The sequence below is a fragment of the Melanerpes formicivorus genome, unplaced genomic scaffold (genome assembly GCF_026170545.1).
Source record: "Melanerpes formicivorus ecotype bairdi unplaced genomic scaffold, bMelFor1.0.p_v2 SCAF_14, whole genome shotgun sequence".
Taxonomy (NCBI): domain Eukaryota; kingdom Metazoa; phylum Chordata; class Aves; order Piciformes; family Picidae; genus Melanerpes; species Melanerpes formicivorus.
Window position 1 is genome coordinate 14,538,834 of NW_027142366.1, and position 16,469 is coordinate 14,555,302.

A 16,469-nucleotide genomic window follows, 5' to 3' on the forward strand; every position below is an offset into this window, starting at 1 on the left:
TGATTTAAGTATTCCCTTGGTATTTGCTGCATATCTGAATGCTTGCTCTTTGTTTTCACCATGTGACAGTGTCACTCTGAAGCAGCATAGATTTTTCTTGCCTTTCCATGTGTTCTTTGTATATGTGTACAGATACCTAATGCTCAAATAATAGTACTAAAGCTTATCTTGAACTCAGACAGCTTTTGAAGCATTTTCAAAGGTTGAGCCCTTAATTTCTTTATCTGGAATACTGTCCAGAAGAAGCATGGTCTTTGATTACCAGCTCTCTTTTATCCACAGGGAATTGAAATAGTATTGCAAAATCTTAAAAGCCAGGAACAAGTTTCCTGGATTGAGAGATGGAGAAAAGAATTGAACTGTATTAAGCTGAGAAACAGCTTTGTTGATGTCCTTCAGTTTTTCTTCTTCAGTTTGTGAATTAGGAAGTGATGTCTAACTGGATGCATAGAATCACAGAATTGTTAGGGTTGGAATGGACCTCTAGGATCATCTAGTTCCAAACCCCCTACCATGGGCAGGGACACCTCACACTAGATCAGGTTGCTCAGAGTCACATCCAGCCTGCCTTAAAAACCTCCAGGAATGAGGCTTCCACCACCTCCCTGGGCAACCTGTGCCAGTGTCTCACCACCCTTATGGGGAAGAACTTCTTCCTAACATCCAATCTCAACCTACCCACTTCTAATTTTTGTTCCATTCCCCCTAGTCCTATCATTCCCTGACACTCTAAAAAGTCCCTCACCAGCTTTCTTGTAGGTCCCCTTAAGATACTGGAAGGCCACAATTAGATCCCCTGGGAGCCTTCTCTTCTCCAGACTGAGTAGCTCCAACTCCCTTAGTCTATCCTCATAGGAGAGGTGCTCCAGCCCTCAGTTCATCCTTGTGGCCCTTCTCTCGACACGTTCCAGCACCTCCAGATCCTTCCTGTAATAGGGGCTCCAGACCTGGATGCAGTACTCCAGGTGGGGTCTCACCAGAGTGGAGCAGAGGGTGAGAATCACCTCCCTTGCCCTGATGGCTACGCTTCTCTTCCTGCAGCCCAGGATGTGATTGGCTTTCTGGGCTGCAAGTGCACACTGCTGGCTCATGTTGAGCTTCCCATCCACCAGCACCCCTCAACTCCTTTTCTTCAGGGCTGCTCTCAAGCCAGTTGCTGCTTCACCACAGTCATGTTGCAAGCTCCAGTTTTCATGTTTGTTTGGTATTCCTGTTTTACAGGAAGTTACCGATCCTGAGAAAGGCTTTATAGAAGAGGACAAAGTTACTTTTGAAGTCTATGTTCAAGCAGATGCTCCACATGGAGTGGCGTAAGTATCCTTGGCTTAAAATGAAATTCTAAGACTTGAATGAGGCTTGAGATTATTCAAGGCTTTAGTGTTACTAACATTTGTAGTTCTTGTGAGACATTGTCTCTCTGTCACCTTTAACTGAGGAGTTCTCAGGTGGCAGTAGTTTTCATTAGTCACATGGAGATTTGTTTGTAGGTTAAATTGCCATTTACATTAGCCAGCATGATGTTGTGGAACTTGAGCTTTGTACAGTTTGTGATATAGAATAGAATAGAATTAACCAGGTTGGAAGAGACCTTTGAGATCGAGTCCAACCTGTCATCCAGCACCATCTAATCAACTAAACCTTGGCACCAAGCACTCCATTCCGTCTCTTCCTAAACACCTTCAGTGATGGTGACTCCACCATCTCCCTCTGCAGCCCATTCCAATGGCCAATCAGTCTCTCTAAGAATAACTTCTTCCTAACATCCAGCCTAAACCTCCCTTGGCACAGCTTGAGACTGTGTTCTCTTATTCTGGTGCTAGTTGTCTGGGAGAAGAGACCAGCCCCCACTTGGCTACAACCTCCCCTCGGGTAGTTGTAGAGAGCAATAAGGTCTCCCCCTGAGCCTTCTCTTCTCCAGGCTAAGCAACCCCAGCTCCCTCAGCCTCTCCTCACAGGGCTATACTCCAAACCCCACCCCAGCTTTGTTGCCCTTCTCTGGCCACATTCCAGCAACTTAACGTATATATAACATCTCTGCAAATCTAGCCTCAACATTTCTTGTCCTACAGGTGGCTTTGCTAACTAACTTGCCCTGATTTACAGTTGGTTTAAAGCTGCCTCATCTGAGGTGTTCTTGTACTGAAATGCAGACTTGCCCTTAGAAGTCCATCTCTGGGTTCCATAATGCATTTTTTTTCCTGCCATATCGAAAAAGAAAGCTTAACAAAATCACAGAGCAATTAATTGCCCAGGCTGTTGTTACTGGCAGGCAGTAGTGAAATGTAGTTCAAATGAACTGTAAGTGACATGAAGAGTGGCTGATACCTACTAGCAGCACTACTGTAGGGCAAATACTTTGTATTATAGTTACTACAGAGCCGTTTTGGTTTTAACCCCTAACTGTTTCTAGGTGGGATTCAAAGAAGCACACAGGCTACGTTGGCTTGAAGAACCAGGGAGCAACTTGTTACATGAACAGTTTGTTACAGACCTTGTTTTTCACAAATCAGCTACGAAAGGTAACTAGTATGCTAATTGAAGTATCCAATGTGTTATGTGCATACATGAGTCAAACCAGAGCTCTATGTTCTTTTTGCCTCCTTCACCCGTTTAGAGAAGTTGTGACTTAGATGCTGATGCACATCTTACTTGATGCTGAGTGCAGGAAGCTTCTTTTTAGAGTTTGTTCTTTTTAGGGTTTCTATGGAAGGCAGCCAGAGTGCCTAGAGAAGACCTGAGCTTGAGGGGTATTTGTTGGACTGTATTATGAGTTGCCATTGCTATAAATTGTTGGGGGAAAGGTTGACTGCCTTTTGAAGATGAGACACAGAATTAATTTCCTTCTCTTGAAACTGAGAAGTCAGTTATGAATTTTAGCCCATAAACAACATAAGACAAACATGTATGACCTCTGTAGTTCATTTGCTTGGTCTGCTAATTTCTGTTATATAGTTGAAGGTTCTGTTATCGTGGTTAGTGTTTTTTGTAGTGGTGGAAAGCATTCTAATTTCAGTAGTTTGAACAACTCCATTTCATGTTAGCCTCATCTATGGTCGTCTTTTATTTACTGCAGATGTTATTTCTTTGCTGGAAGGAAGAACTACTTTAATATCAGCTTAATAAGTATCTTATCCACAGCCATGGGTAAATACACCAGATAATGTGTCAGTTTAAAATAGGGCACTGGCCTTAATGGGATAAAAACATAAATGATGACTTGGCATTGAAAGTGGCTATGTGGAAGAGGGGATATCCTTGGGAAAAAATGTGACTTGGCACCACTTAGTTTTCTGTGAGCATCCCACTGATCCTAATTGATCCTTCTGTGCATTCCTGTGCTTATTGTGTCTCTCTTAGTGAAAAAGAACTGTCTGAATTAAGCTTTCTCTTGTCTGAACCAGTTGTTACCTTTCCATTAAGCTTGCTTTTCTCCAGAATTTCCTTTTTTTAATGTACCTACCTTCCACTGTCTTAGTTTTTTCCACCATCTTATCATTATTTTCATCAGCATTGCCTGCAAGTGTCCCAGTGGGGATTTCTTTTTGCTCTTTTGTGATGTGTGGCTTACTCTGAAGCACTGGGGAAAAAACAGCACATCAAACTGCAGTAGACTGTAACTGAGATCTTAGTAACGCCAAGTACAAGAAATAAATATTGACTTGTTTTACAAGAGGTCTGATTTTTATCATTCATTATAATGCCTATTCTTTTTGCTCAGCTCTCCTAATGTTTGTGCATTTTGTGATTTTTTTTTTGCACAACTTCACTTTGCTCTTGAAAGAAAAATGTGGTTTTATAATAGCTACATCTAATTCAATTGAGTAGTTCCTTTCAAGACTGTCTTGGAGTCACTGAATCAATATGTACCATGAAGTAATCTTGTTCTGTGAAGAAGAAATTCTTTTTGTGATACAGATTTGTTTCAAGTGAACTAATCTCTTCAGGCATTCCCCTGCACTTCTCCCCCAGCCCACAAGTAAACGTCGGCTTTTAGGGAGTGTAAATATCTTCATGGTGACCATATGAGAAGGCTTGATTTACTAGCTGGTAACTCCAGCTTCTTTTATGGAAATGGAACTGCACATCAGCTGGAATGCCCAATTCTTTTCTCATTCTTGAGGTTTTTGGAGCCCCTAGAGTCAGAACAGACTCCAGTGGTAGCTGTAGACAGTTTTAATACCCATTTGTCATTATTAAAGATAAGGAGAATCAGCAGTTTTCTTGTGAAAAAGACTTACTTTGTTTTCAGTTTGAGAAAACTTGCTCCTCTTAAAGCCAAACAAGCCTCAGTTTGCTTATCTCCAGTTCCACATTGCTCTTAATCCTTCTGACTTAGAAGAGGTAATGATTTCTATCGCTGTTACTGGGAGACCGGTTAACAGAGAAGCTGTTGTCAGGAGTAGAGCTGGTAAAGCAATGAAGGATAGCAAAGGCAAGCATATACCTATGGAGAGTAAAACTCTGGTGAAGCATGGGCAAGGATTGATGGAGAGGTCCTTTCTTCTTTGCTGTGTTTCCAGCCAACAGATGGGAGGTTCTTGGCTATTTGAAATGACACCTCTCTCTATTAGCAACCAGGTGGCTGCAGTGGTAGCTGGTAAAACCAAGGAACTTTCAGAGTGTCTCTATTTGTGACTTAAATATAGTCCACCTATACAAGGGTTAGAGGTAATTTCCTGAATGGGTCCAGGTTTGATCTTGGACAATATTCCAGGAATCTTCTTATGTCTGTCATTTGTGCCTCCAGCCAGGCCATTTGAAAATGCTTTGCTGATTCCCTTGAGGAATTCCCAGCAATTCATGAGCAGAATCTTTAGATAGCTCTACCAAAGTCATAAATACTGGCTCAGGACAGTTCTCCCTCCCCTGTCTCTCCTCAAGCTATCCAATATGTTACCTTGCTTTGGAATTTCATGCACAGTATTTCCTTCCCTTTGTCAAGTAATTGTCTTGACTTCAAGCAATGTGTTCAAGATTCTGTAGCATTCTTTTATCATGCAAATATCTAAACTATTCTTGATATCTCTGTCTGTTGCTTAAAGCCATTGCCTATACATGTCCCTGTCACTCTTTTGTGCTCATTGCCTGAGGGAGCTTCTCAGGTGTTAAATTAGGGATTCTGGTTTCTCCCAGAGGGTCAGAATGCCCTGCTCCTTGGTCTTGAGGTGAAGCTTTCAGAGTTTAGGAGGGGAAGGTGTGAAAGTAAAGGTCTGTAGAGGATGTTTTTTGAAAAGTCATTTGTTTTAGCTTGGAGAAGCACTCAAGCTTTGAGAAGATACCACTTAGCTGCACAGACTGAAGAACCAAAGCAAGGGCATGTGTTGAATGTTTAGTTTGTAGTGACACATGTAGAATTTCAGAAGCTAAACTGTTGGGTTTGTTCAGTGGCAGCTGGCATGTAGTAGTTTATAAATTGTCAATATTGTTTTCATATGACTTGAGAGATATAGGGAAGGAAATTATTGTCCAGATGTTATGTGGGGAAGGCAAATAGGAATTAAATGCAAAGGATCTGATTTGATTAGTGACCAAGGTTGACCAAGGTAAAATAGTTTCTTTTACTTCATCATTATACTGTAGCTGTTCTGGTCATAGTTTCTTATTAATGCTATTCTTCTAAGTAGTCTTGTTGCTGTACCAAAATGGAGTGTGAACCTAGCCTGCCAAAATTCTTAACAACTTTTCTGGCCTTTTTTGCTTTCTTCCTTCCTTTCTTTTTATTGTCATTCATTCGTGCTCTTTTTGTATCAGCTTTGTCTTCTAATGTCTGTCTCATCTGGTTCCCATCACCTCTGTACTGAGCTTTCCTGTAACAATGAATGTTTCTCCAACAATTGAGCTGTGTACTGGAAGTTCTAACTTGGGTCTGTGTATAGGGAAATGAAATTTCTCTTTTTTCATGCCTTGTTACCTAATCTCCTTCCAGATCTGTCTGGGTTTCTTTTTCTGTTTGTTTTCTAAATGAGCATCTCCCCGTGAATCCTTTTTCTTTGCTGGTGATTTCCCCCTAGATATATTGGTGTACAGTTTTTTTAAAGAGTGAATCTCATTTCAGTGCCTATTGAATTCTCCTAATTCCTGGTTTGTCTATTTGTGGCATTTCTTTGTTCTCAATCCCTCCCAGATCAGTGTAGTCAGTGAATTGAATTGTTAAGCTGTTTATTTGCTGGACAGCAGTGACGTTAAGTAGGAATGAATCTATTGAGCAATCTTGGAGCTTCCTCTAACAGGCTTCTCTCCATGTAGAACATTTCTAGTTTCCTTCACTTGTTGCCATTTACAGTGTGGCTTGGGTTTTTTCTTCCCTGTAGGTGACAATATTCACAGGGAGCCAAGCTGCAGCACACAAGTGAGGTTATTTTGAAAAGCCTGGTCCTGCTGTGATGATTGCAGAGACATACCGGACGTAATGAGTTGTTTGAAGGTGTTCAATACTTCAGTGCATTTACTTTGCTAGGATGGAATAAGGGAACTGCTTAGATAAAATAGCCATGGATGGAACCTGTTGTTCACATCTTTCTAACCACTGTGCTCTAAGAAGAGGCATTCCAGACAATTACTGTTTTTACACTACATGATGAGCTTGTTTTTTTCAGCCTCTTTTGCAATGATGATTAAATGGAGTGTTATGAAGGAAGTCACTGAAGAGGAAAGAGTGTATTAGACAATATGAGCAATAAACTTTTCCTTAGATACTAATTGTACTAAATGCTTTTTCAGGCTGTGTACATGATGCCCACAGAAGGAGATGATTCATCCAAAAGTGTTCCTTTAGCCTTGCAAAGAGTGTTTTATGAGCTGCAACATAGTGACAAACCAGTTGGAACTAAAAAGTTAACGAAGTCTTTTGGGTAAGTTTCAGAACTATTTATTGGGATATTTATTGGGAAATTACAGGCTTCATAAAGCTTTTCTTTCTCATAAAGCTTTTTCTTTTATTGAAATTAGGCTATTTTTAGAGAGGTGCAGGGAAGTGTTAACATAGCCTTACGTTAATTGCTAACTTTTCCTAGCTTACTTGGGTGGGTTTTTATTTCTAGTCAGTACTAAAGACAGCTGATCCAAAAGTCAGGTTTTTGGGGGAGGGGAGCAGTACCCAGTCAAGCATGGCTGTTAATAGCAGGGGCTTAATTTACCTGTTACCTGAGAATTGTGTGATGTTTTTGACTGTAAAATTTAGGACAGCACATATTGTTGAGATGCTGTAGTTCACGTGTTGTTAATGACTCTTAAAATATAGGTCTGTTTTAAGAGTAGAGAAAGAGCAGTGATCTGCACTGTTGGCTGCTGTAACATAGCCCAATGATGCACTTGTTTTTGCCTGTGGACAATTTAGAAACATTTAATGCTCCATTCTGTTTCATGATTTGAAGCTTAGAAGGAGTATCTGTTGAATGAAGGTGTCAGAGCACACATACAAAGTACTACTTTGCATTTTCCTTGTTCTAGCACACTCTTTTCCTCTACAGAAAGCCTGGCTTGCTGTTCTCACTTTTGCTCAGTAGTCAGTTCAATGCCTGCTATGTTTTCCAGTCTGGTGGTACTTGTGAGATGGTGTTACAGAGTGTCATTTAAAATCTGGAGCATCCAGACATACAACTGTACAGTATAGTTGTGTTGAGAGGGATGATTTGGGGTTGGTGTTTGGCTTGGGGTTTTTTTCCCTAGTTTGGTGCACAAGTTAGGACAGAAGATTAAGATTAGTGTAACTTTCACAAGCTTTCTCTTTGCTTGTTGTGTAAACATGGAGTAGGATTTTACCAAGAACTGTTCTATTTGGTTGTATTTTGCTCTGCTTTGTGATGCTGTATTTGTAGACTGGTCTTTTGCAGTAACATTGACATAGATGTTTTTGCTGAGAAACAGGTGGAAAAAGTTTGTATCATCTTTTTCATCTTCCTTAGTGTCCAGCCCATGTCATCTGCAGAGGCCCATTGTCATTCTCAGTGTTCTATTCCCATAAGACTCTTTGTAACCTTTCCTTTTTCAACCTTTGAGGGAAGTTTTAAGTTGAAATGGGTGTCCTCAGTGTTGTGTGTTCATCTTGTCATACCCTTGATGATCAGAGGGCTGGAGCACCTCTCCTATGAGGACAGACTGAAGGAGTTGGGGCTGTTTAGTCTGGAGAAGAGAAGGCTCCCAGGTGACCTCATTGTGGCCTTCCAGGATCTGAAAGGGGCCTACAGGAAGGCTGGGGAGGGACTTCTCAGGATCTCAGGTAGTGATAGGACTAGGGGGAATGGAATGAAGCTGGAGGTGGGGAGATTCAGGCTGGATGTGAGGAGGAGGTTCTTCACCATGAGAGTGATGAAACCCTGGAATGGGTTGTCCAGGGAGGTGGTTGGGGCCCCGTCTCTAGAAGTGTTTAAGACCAGGCTGGATGAGGCTGTGGCCAGGCTGATCTAGGGTGGGGTGTCCCTGCCCATGGCAGGGGGGTTGGAACTAGATGATCCTTGTGGTCCCTTCCAACCCTGACAGATACTATGATACTATGATTGTCCTCCATGCACACTGAATGTTTAGTTTATCAGCACTCCTGCTGTCCTGTTTCACTGGAAACACATTCTGATATCATAAATACTTCATTTTCACCTTCAGTCCCAACTGTGTCATATTCAGCAGCACAAGGAGACCTTTCCTGAGGGTGTTGCAGATGCTTGAATTTTGTACCTGAGAGCAAGATTCAAAAAGTGTGTTCATGCCTGTCTTCATTCTGGGGAAGGACTTTTTAACTGCTTGAAGATTTGGTCTTCCCCTGACTCTTTACCACATTAAACCAGAGAGATATTTCTAACCTTGTGAGACCTGCCTCTAGGTTGTGTAGAGCAGAACTTTTTACTGGGTGTTGTGAGTTTGAGTTTGGCTTCTTTGAGTAGAAGGTGATGTCATTGTCTTAAGGAGCCCCTTTTGCTCCTAATACTAGCATGGAGCATTCTTCTGGATTTTGTTCCTTAAGCTGGCTAGTGTGTATAGCTTGGGGAGTCAGGAGGATGGTTCCCCATTCTTGATTAGCCAGCAAATCATTTGGCTCATTTAAATGTGCACCCCCACACAATAGTTTTGGCACACTTTGGGGAGCAGTATGCTGCTGTGTGCCAGTTGTGGTGAGTCAGAGAAGACTGTGGGAGGGGAAGTTAAAGCTGGTATTGGTCACTGGTACGATTACCTCTGTGCTTGTGGCATCAAAGGCTGTGCTTGAACCTGGTGCTAGGGCCTCCAGCAACCATGGCTTATTTCATATGGTTAGGAGAAATGACTGTTGCAGTAAGAGTTGTCAGAGACTTAAAAAGCATTCTTGAGTTTAAATTGAAGAGTTCATAGGAGAAAGTATTTCGAGCTGAAACGAAACCAGCTTTTATGCAGTAGTGCTGCCTACCCTTGTGGCAGTGTGCCACACTGGCTGTGAGGCATTTAAAGACTTGCTCTTTCACCCCTCCTTTCACATGAGTGGGTTTGCACATGGACAGTTCAGGAGGCTTCATGCCTCTTTTTGTCCTTGGAGTTACTGTGAGAGCAGGATTCACTGTTTAGATGAGCACAAAGGAGCCAGTATTCCCTGTAAAGCCATTTGCTTCCTTTCATGTGCTGAAATAATCCCTGAATGCTACTTGACTCCACCTGAAGTGCCCTCAGAAGAGAGGCTGTTAGAAGCATGTTGCAGAAACAATTCCAACAGCATTGAATTGCTCCCAGCCCTTTTCTTACAAGTTTTTTGAACTGAGACTAGGCTGTAGGCTGGAATAGTTCTTCTGCTAGCAACACTCTGGCCCTGGCCTCTTCAGCTGGCTCCAGCTGCCTTCCTGGTCCCTGGCTCCAAATTTAAAGAGAAAGAAGGCAGGTGGGCACTGAATAGCTGCCAAAATGTGCCCCAAGATCACCTTCCCTTCTTCCTGACAAGTAAATGCTACAAAACTGAATCTTCCTGTGCATCACCAGTACTAAATCTCAGAGTTGTTACATCTTGCTGTGTATTAACTCCTTGACCTGCAAAGAAACCAAAAAATGTCTTTTGAGGTGTAAGTTTTCTTGATAATACATTAATTTTATATTAATTTGCCTTACTAAGGTGGGAGACTTTAGACAGCTTCATGCAGCATGACGTCCAGGAGCTGTGTCGAGTGGTATGTCTTTGCCTTTTCTTCCTGATCTCTGATGCTTAATATTGTCTCTTGTTACTGTGTCTATATAATGTAATTTAGTAACAGTGCCAGTGATACTGGCACTGATTAATTTAAATTAGCTCTGTGAGAGTTTTTGCCTTGGTTTATTTCTCTTTATCTTAAGAATGGGATTGTTTGTGACCCTTTTGTGGGTGAAGAATATGGAAAGCATAGGGAAGGTTGAAAATAAATGGGGAAGAGTAACACCAGGTACCAGCACAGACTAAAGGTTGTCCTGCTGGAAAGCAGCTCCATGGAGAAGGACCTTGGAGTCCTAGTGGATAGCAAGTTATCCATGAGCCAGCAATGTGCCCTTGTGGCCAAGAGGGCCGATAGTATCTCCAATTCAATAGAGACAGGGATCTAATGGAGAGCTATGAGAATGATGAAGGGACAAGAACATCTCTCCTGTGAAGAGAGACTGAGAGTCCTGGGGCTGTTTAGTCTTGAAGAGAAGGCTGAGAGGGGATCTTCTTAATGCCTATAAATATCTGAGGAGTGGGTGTCAGGATAAAGGTACCAGTCTCCTTTTGGTGTGCCCAGTGACAGGACAAAGAACAATGTGTACAAGCGGGAACAGAGGAGATTCTACCTCAATACAAGGAGACATTTCTTTATAGTGAGGGTGATGAAGCACTGGAACAGGCTGCCCAGGCTGAAGACTTTCAAAACCCTCCTGGATGTGTTCCTGTGAGGCCTGCCCTAGGTGGTCCTGCTTTGGCACTTCCAACTCCTAACATTCTGTGTGCTAGTGGTCCTTATATAGCCATGGAGAGAAATGCAGGTTTGAAGATGCAAATGGATTGTGAGGGTTTTGGGGGCTTGAATGTAGCTGGAGTAGTCCTCAGTGCAGTTTTCAGGAGGGAGAGGAAGATTTAAAAGGCTAGTAAAATGCCAATACAAATAAGCTAACATTTCACTTTAATGCAAGTGACTTAGAGTTTAATCAGTGAAGTAGTCATCTCTGTGAGGAATAAATTCCAACCCTGCAAGTTTGGCCCATGTAAAAGCTCATTTCTCTTTCAGCTGCTCGATAACGTGGAAAACAAAATGAAAGGCACGTGTGTAGAAGGCACTATTCCCAAATTGTTCAGAGGGAAGATGGTGGTATGTATTTAATAGACCTTTTTTTTTTGTAAAGAAAAAAAAATTAACTGTTTCCTGAACACATTGAAATTCTGTGGTCTTTGGTCTTTTGTTCACAGTCTTATATCCAATGCAAACACGTAGACTATCGATCTGAACGAATAGAAGATTACTATGACATCCAGCTAAGTATAAAGGGAAAGAAAAATAGTAAGTGATACATTATGATGCACCAATCAAATACTTCAACATGTCAGACCATGTGCCTGTTGATTTCAAGTGGGTTTGTTGGTGCTCAGGACTTTGCAGTGTCCCTGCTTTAAGGCACCTCTTCAAACACATCTTCTGTAGAAAATGGTTTTACTTGTGTTACCTTTTTTCTTCCTTTCATTTCATTTCCCTTCCCTGCTCCTCCTTCTTTAATTCTCTCACTGATCTCTTTTCATAAAACTCTTGTGGTATAATTTTAGGAGTTTGCCAGGTGTCATAAAAGTGCATAGCATGCCATGGTAATAACAGTGGGTTATAATTTACATATGAGGGTGAACTTGGAGGAAATAGAGTCTCGTTCAGACCTGACCTTAGTAATAAGCAAATAAAAAGCACTAAGGACTAATTAGAGTGGTCTTTTATCACTTTACCAAGTACTTGGCACGAGACACTCTAAAAAGGACATGTAAGAGTCCAGCAGGCAAAGTCATCTAGCTGGATACTTAACAGATGCAAAGTGAGACCAGGAGATTTGGCAGACAGTTGAACCTGTAAAATCTGTTGCTGTTCTTATATATGCCCTTACAATTTGATGCTTTTCTTGACATTCTTAAACAACAGAAAATTTGGCTTTTTAAAGTGAAGGCAGAAGTATTCAAAGACAACATCTCATGTCTTGATAGTTTATTTGCTTAACAATGTATTACTCAGGCTGGAGTAAGCCTTCCCTACCATTCACAAATCTTCTTTTCGTTTAGTTTTTGAGTCCTTCATTGACTACGTTGCAGTGGAACAGTTGGATGGTGATAACAAGTATGATGCAGGAGAACATGGTTTGCAGGTACTTTCTTTTGATTTGATTTTTAAATTGCATTTCTGTATCCTGATAAAATAACTTTACAAAGTTTTGGTAGTCAAAAAGCGGTGCAAACCCCATTCTAGGTTGTTGCAATGGTATTTGGTGGTTTTACCCCTTAGACAAGCAATTAAGCTCCTCTTAATTGCTGTTAGGTGTCTTAAAATAGAGGTTGGATTTCAAAACAGTCTAATTAGCAGTGAGTTTTATACCAGTAAGTGTTTTAGGGACTAGAGTAGTTAATATCTTTACTGATCTCAGGCCTGAGAATCAGAGAATGGCTTAGATTGGAAGGGACCTCAGAGATCATCTGCTCCAACCTCCCTACCATGGACAGGGGCACCTCTCAACCAGGCTCATCTGCTTAAGGCCTCATCTAACCTGGCCTAGAACACCCCCAGGGAGGAGGCATCCACAGCCTCCCTGAGCAAGCCTCTTCCAGAATTTCACCACCCTCGTACTAAGGACATTCTTCCTAAGCTCCAGTATAAACCCTCCTCTCTCTCATCTTAAAACCATTCCCCCTTATCTTCTTGCTGGATACCTTTATTAAAAGTCCCTCTGCAGCCTTCCTGTAGGATCCCTTCAGGTATTGGAAGGCAGCTCTAAGGTCCCCCTGGGTTCTTCTTTAGACTGAACAACCTGATCTCCTTCAGCCTATCCTCATAGCAGAGGTGCTCCAGCCCTTGGATCATCTTTATGGCCCTCTTCTGGACTCACTCCAACAGCTCTGTGTCCTTCTTAAGATGATCTGCTCTTCTATTTGTCTTATTAAAAAGTGGCATAGCTCTAAAAGTAACTTTAGAGAGATCATTCCTGTATCATCAACAAGAATGCCAAATGAACCTTTGGAATTTCAAACATTTGTGTGCACGTATTTGTGAGCTATTCAGCTGCACTTTTTGCTGCACCCACTGTAAGAACCTGAAGTCAGCCTTGACCAGCTGAGTCTAGTTGAGAGGCCTCCCTGCCCATGGCAGGGAGGTTTGAGTAGATGACCTCTAATGTCTCTTCCAATTTAAGGCATTCTAGGATTCTGTGAAGCCTATGAAAAAGGCTAGTTTACTAAAAGCTTGCTTTTTTAGCCTCCATATATCAGGTTTTGTTAGTGTTCCACATGTTGTTCAGCTGTTCTTAAGAAGGCACAGCATGGCAGCCAAATACTTGCTGGCAGGACATGATGACCATCAAATTCTTAATTGATCAAAACCCATCAGGTTCCCTTTCAATTTTATTTATACAGGTAACTTACTTTTAGTGCAGTGAGGCATTCACTTGTCTTTGTATGAACAACCTAAACTGAAATGAACTGGGTTCTTGAACATGTTACTGGAGCAGCTCATGGGAATGTTTGTGCACCCTTAAGATAGTTAAGTTCCACCCAAGTTTCAAACCATTCTTTGTGCCCCCTGTGTTGTCAAGCCTATACAATAAAAGTCTATAGGAAAAGTGTCCACAGCAAATAAGTATTTTGAGTTGCTAAAACTCTTGCAATTTAAACCTTGTATTTCCTTCAAACTGACCAGGAGGCAGAGAAAGGTGTGAAGTTCCTGACATTGCCACCAGTTTTACACTTACAGCTCATGAGATTTATGTATGATCCTCAGACTGACCAAAACATCAAGATAAATGATAGGTAAGTTGTTTGGAGTTCTTTTAGTCATTGTACAATACTCAAGTAGGTGTTTATAATGTGAAACAAGTGAAAGCATCTTTCAGTACTTTATGGAACGTTGTGTGTGAACATTGGTGCATAACCATAGGCTACCACAAGAGTAAGTAGGACAAATAAGTAGTCCTCTGCTTTCTCTCCATCTATTGCCCACTCATTTTGAGTAGAGACTGATACTTTCTCAGGGAGATAAGTTATTGATTGTAAACTAAATCTGGATCTCAGTGATTTCAGTCTTGCCAAGAAGGTGAGACTGCAGTGCTTGAAGGTATTTCAGTCCAGTGCTAGAAAAGCTGTATCTGGGTACTCAAAAACAGCAGGTTTTGAACTATTCCCTTGCACAGTGAATCCAAACCAGCACTGTTTCAGTATAGTACTCTTACCCTTGTTACTGAGACCATACTTTTTCAAAGATGCTTATGAAGATTAGTTTTACTCTGCATTCAAGCACCATAAATCTTAACCACTCTCTGCACTATGTCCTGGGTAGAAATGGCATTGTAACAACTATTTCATTCCTCATTCGGGTTTTGTAACCTGCTTTAGGAATGAGTAGAGATGCCCTGCATAACAGCATGCTGCTTCTGAACTACAAATACTACAGCTGTCTTCATTCTTTTCAAAACTAGGTTTGAGTTTCCTGAACAGTTGCCACTAGATGAATTTTTGCAAAAAACAGATCCTAAAGACCCTGCAAATTACATCCTTCATGCAGTTCTAGTCCACAGTGGAGATAACCATGGTGGACATTATGTTGTTTACTTGAATCCAAAGGGGGACGGCAAAGTGAGTATTGAAAAGAACCTTAAGGTATTTGTGGTTTGCAATATCTGTGTGCAGTGTTCTTCATGGGCAAATCTTGGGAATGTTTGTTCCCTAACAGAAGAGTGAGCTGGCACATTCAACTTCATCACACAGGGATTTGACTTTTCCTTGTAGTTCTTGGCTTGATACTCTTTCATTTGGTGCCTATTCTGACATGTTTGGGAAACTTACTTTGTATTTGCAAAATGAAAACTCAACCACCCTCATGTCTAGCATTTGCTCCTTGGGAGGAGCTTGTGCTTGGAGGCGTTAAAGAACCTCGTCTTAAGAAAAGCAGCTTCATCTTTGCTGTTGGCTTTTGGCAAAAGGCTTTTAACTGAGGGAATCCATTCAGTTGTGCCATGTGTAAGTGTTGAGATTTTATCCAGCCTTTTCTTTAGGCTGACTTCATGCTGAAGCAAATATGAGCAAATGTTTCAGTGACTCAGAAGTTCAGTGTCTTTGCATGTCCCACTGTGACAGGTCTAGGTGACTTAATTGGATTGGACATTTATAGGTCAGGTGTCTCTTCCCTTGAGTTGGCTGGTTTGGTGTGTTGCAGGAGTGTTCACATTAAAAGTAGGAAGTCAGATTTTTTGCTTCAGATTTCTCTATCCTTCTTAATTGGCTTTATTGTTTCTATTTACAAATTGCTGTAAATGTACAATGACCAGATATGGATCACTGCTTTTCACTGCAGTTTACAGTAAATAAGGTCATTTTCCCAGTTCATATAGAAATGTTAGATACCTGAATAACAGTTTTAAGAAAAAGTTCTTTGAATAATTATGGGGATTTGGTATTCAGTGTAAAATAGTCAACTATTTCAGTACAGGTTTGGTATTTATGGCTTTCCTTATGCTGATCACAAGTAGCAGGTAGCACAAATCATCCTGAACCAGGGCTTTTTTTAGATGCGTGCTGCTTGAAGAGCAATTTTAGTTACTTCAAAGAGCTGAAAGGCGTGCCAGAAATAGGATGAATTTATCATTCAAGAACATGGGTTTGTGTGTAAAATGCTATAACATTTTCCCTCCAGTGGTGTAAGTTTGATGACGATGTTGTATCGAGATGCACGAAGGAGGAAGCGATTGAACACAACTACGGAGGTCACGACGATGACTTATCTGTACGGCACTGTACGAACGCCTACATGTTGGTTTACATCAGGGAGTCAAAACTGAGTATGTATGCTCTGCCTGTGTTCCAAGTCAGATAGAATTACAGGGCTTTAGGGCTGTAGTTTACTTCTGAATTGTTGACAGCCTTCCTACACAAAGGGGCTTCCTTAGTTATAGTTGGAATTTATTAGAGGTTCCATGGGATCAGGCAGCCTTTCACTCTAAAAGTGTGTGCTTAACCTCGTGGTGGTGTGCCTTAGCACAGTGAGTCAGGACTGCCAAGTGCTTTATAGGATGGAGAAATCAGTGAGCTGCAGTGAAGGAAACTAAATGCAGTTGCTTATAAATATGTAGCTCTACATGTTTAGTCTTGAGAAGAGAAGGCTGAGTGGGAGATCTTGTTAGTGTCTATAAATACCTGATGGGGGTGTGTTTGGATGAAGGTGCCAGGCTCTTCAGTGGTGCCCAGTGACAGGACAAGGAACAACAGAGAAGAGTTAGAACACAGGAGAATCCATCTCAACCTGAGAAGATGTTTTCTTTGTAGTGAGGGTAACAGA

At 41.4% G+C, this 16,469-nt stretch overlaps 1 protein-coding gene across 2 annotated transcripts in view; it reads left to right on the top strand.

Moving 5' to 3' along the window:
* Positions 1-16,469, top strand: part of USP7 (ubiquitin specific peptidase 7) — a 77,456-nt gene that overhangs the window by 41,484 nt on the left and 19,503 nt on the right. For both annotated transcript variants that reach the window (XM_068147151.1, XM_068147150.1), the window contains exons 5-14: positions 1,222-1,310; positions 2,411-2,519; positions 6,721-6,851; positions 10,067-10,121; positions 11,187-11,267; positions 11,366-11,456; positions 12,215-12,297; positions 13,839-13,948; positions 14,614-14,770; positions 15,828-15,972. In XM_068147151.1, the coding sequence (XP_068003252.1) occupies positions 1,222-1,310; positions 2,411-2,519; positions 6,721-6,851; positions 10,067-10,121; positions 11,187-11,267; positions 11,366-11,456; positions 12,215-12,297; positions 13,839-13,948; positions 14,614-14,770; positions 15,828-15,972 (1,051 nt within the window). The remainder of the gene's footprint in view (positions 1-1,221; positions 1,311-2,410; positions 2,520-6,720; positions 6,852-10,066; positions 10,122-11,186; positions 11,268-11,365; positions 11,457-12,214; positions 12,298-13,838; positions 13,949-14,613; positions 14,771-15,827; positions 15,973-16,469) is intronic.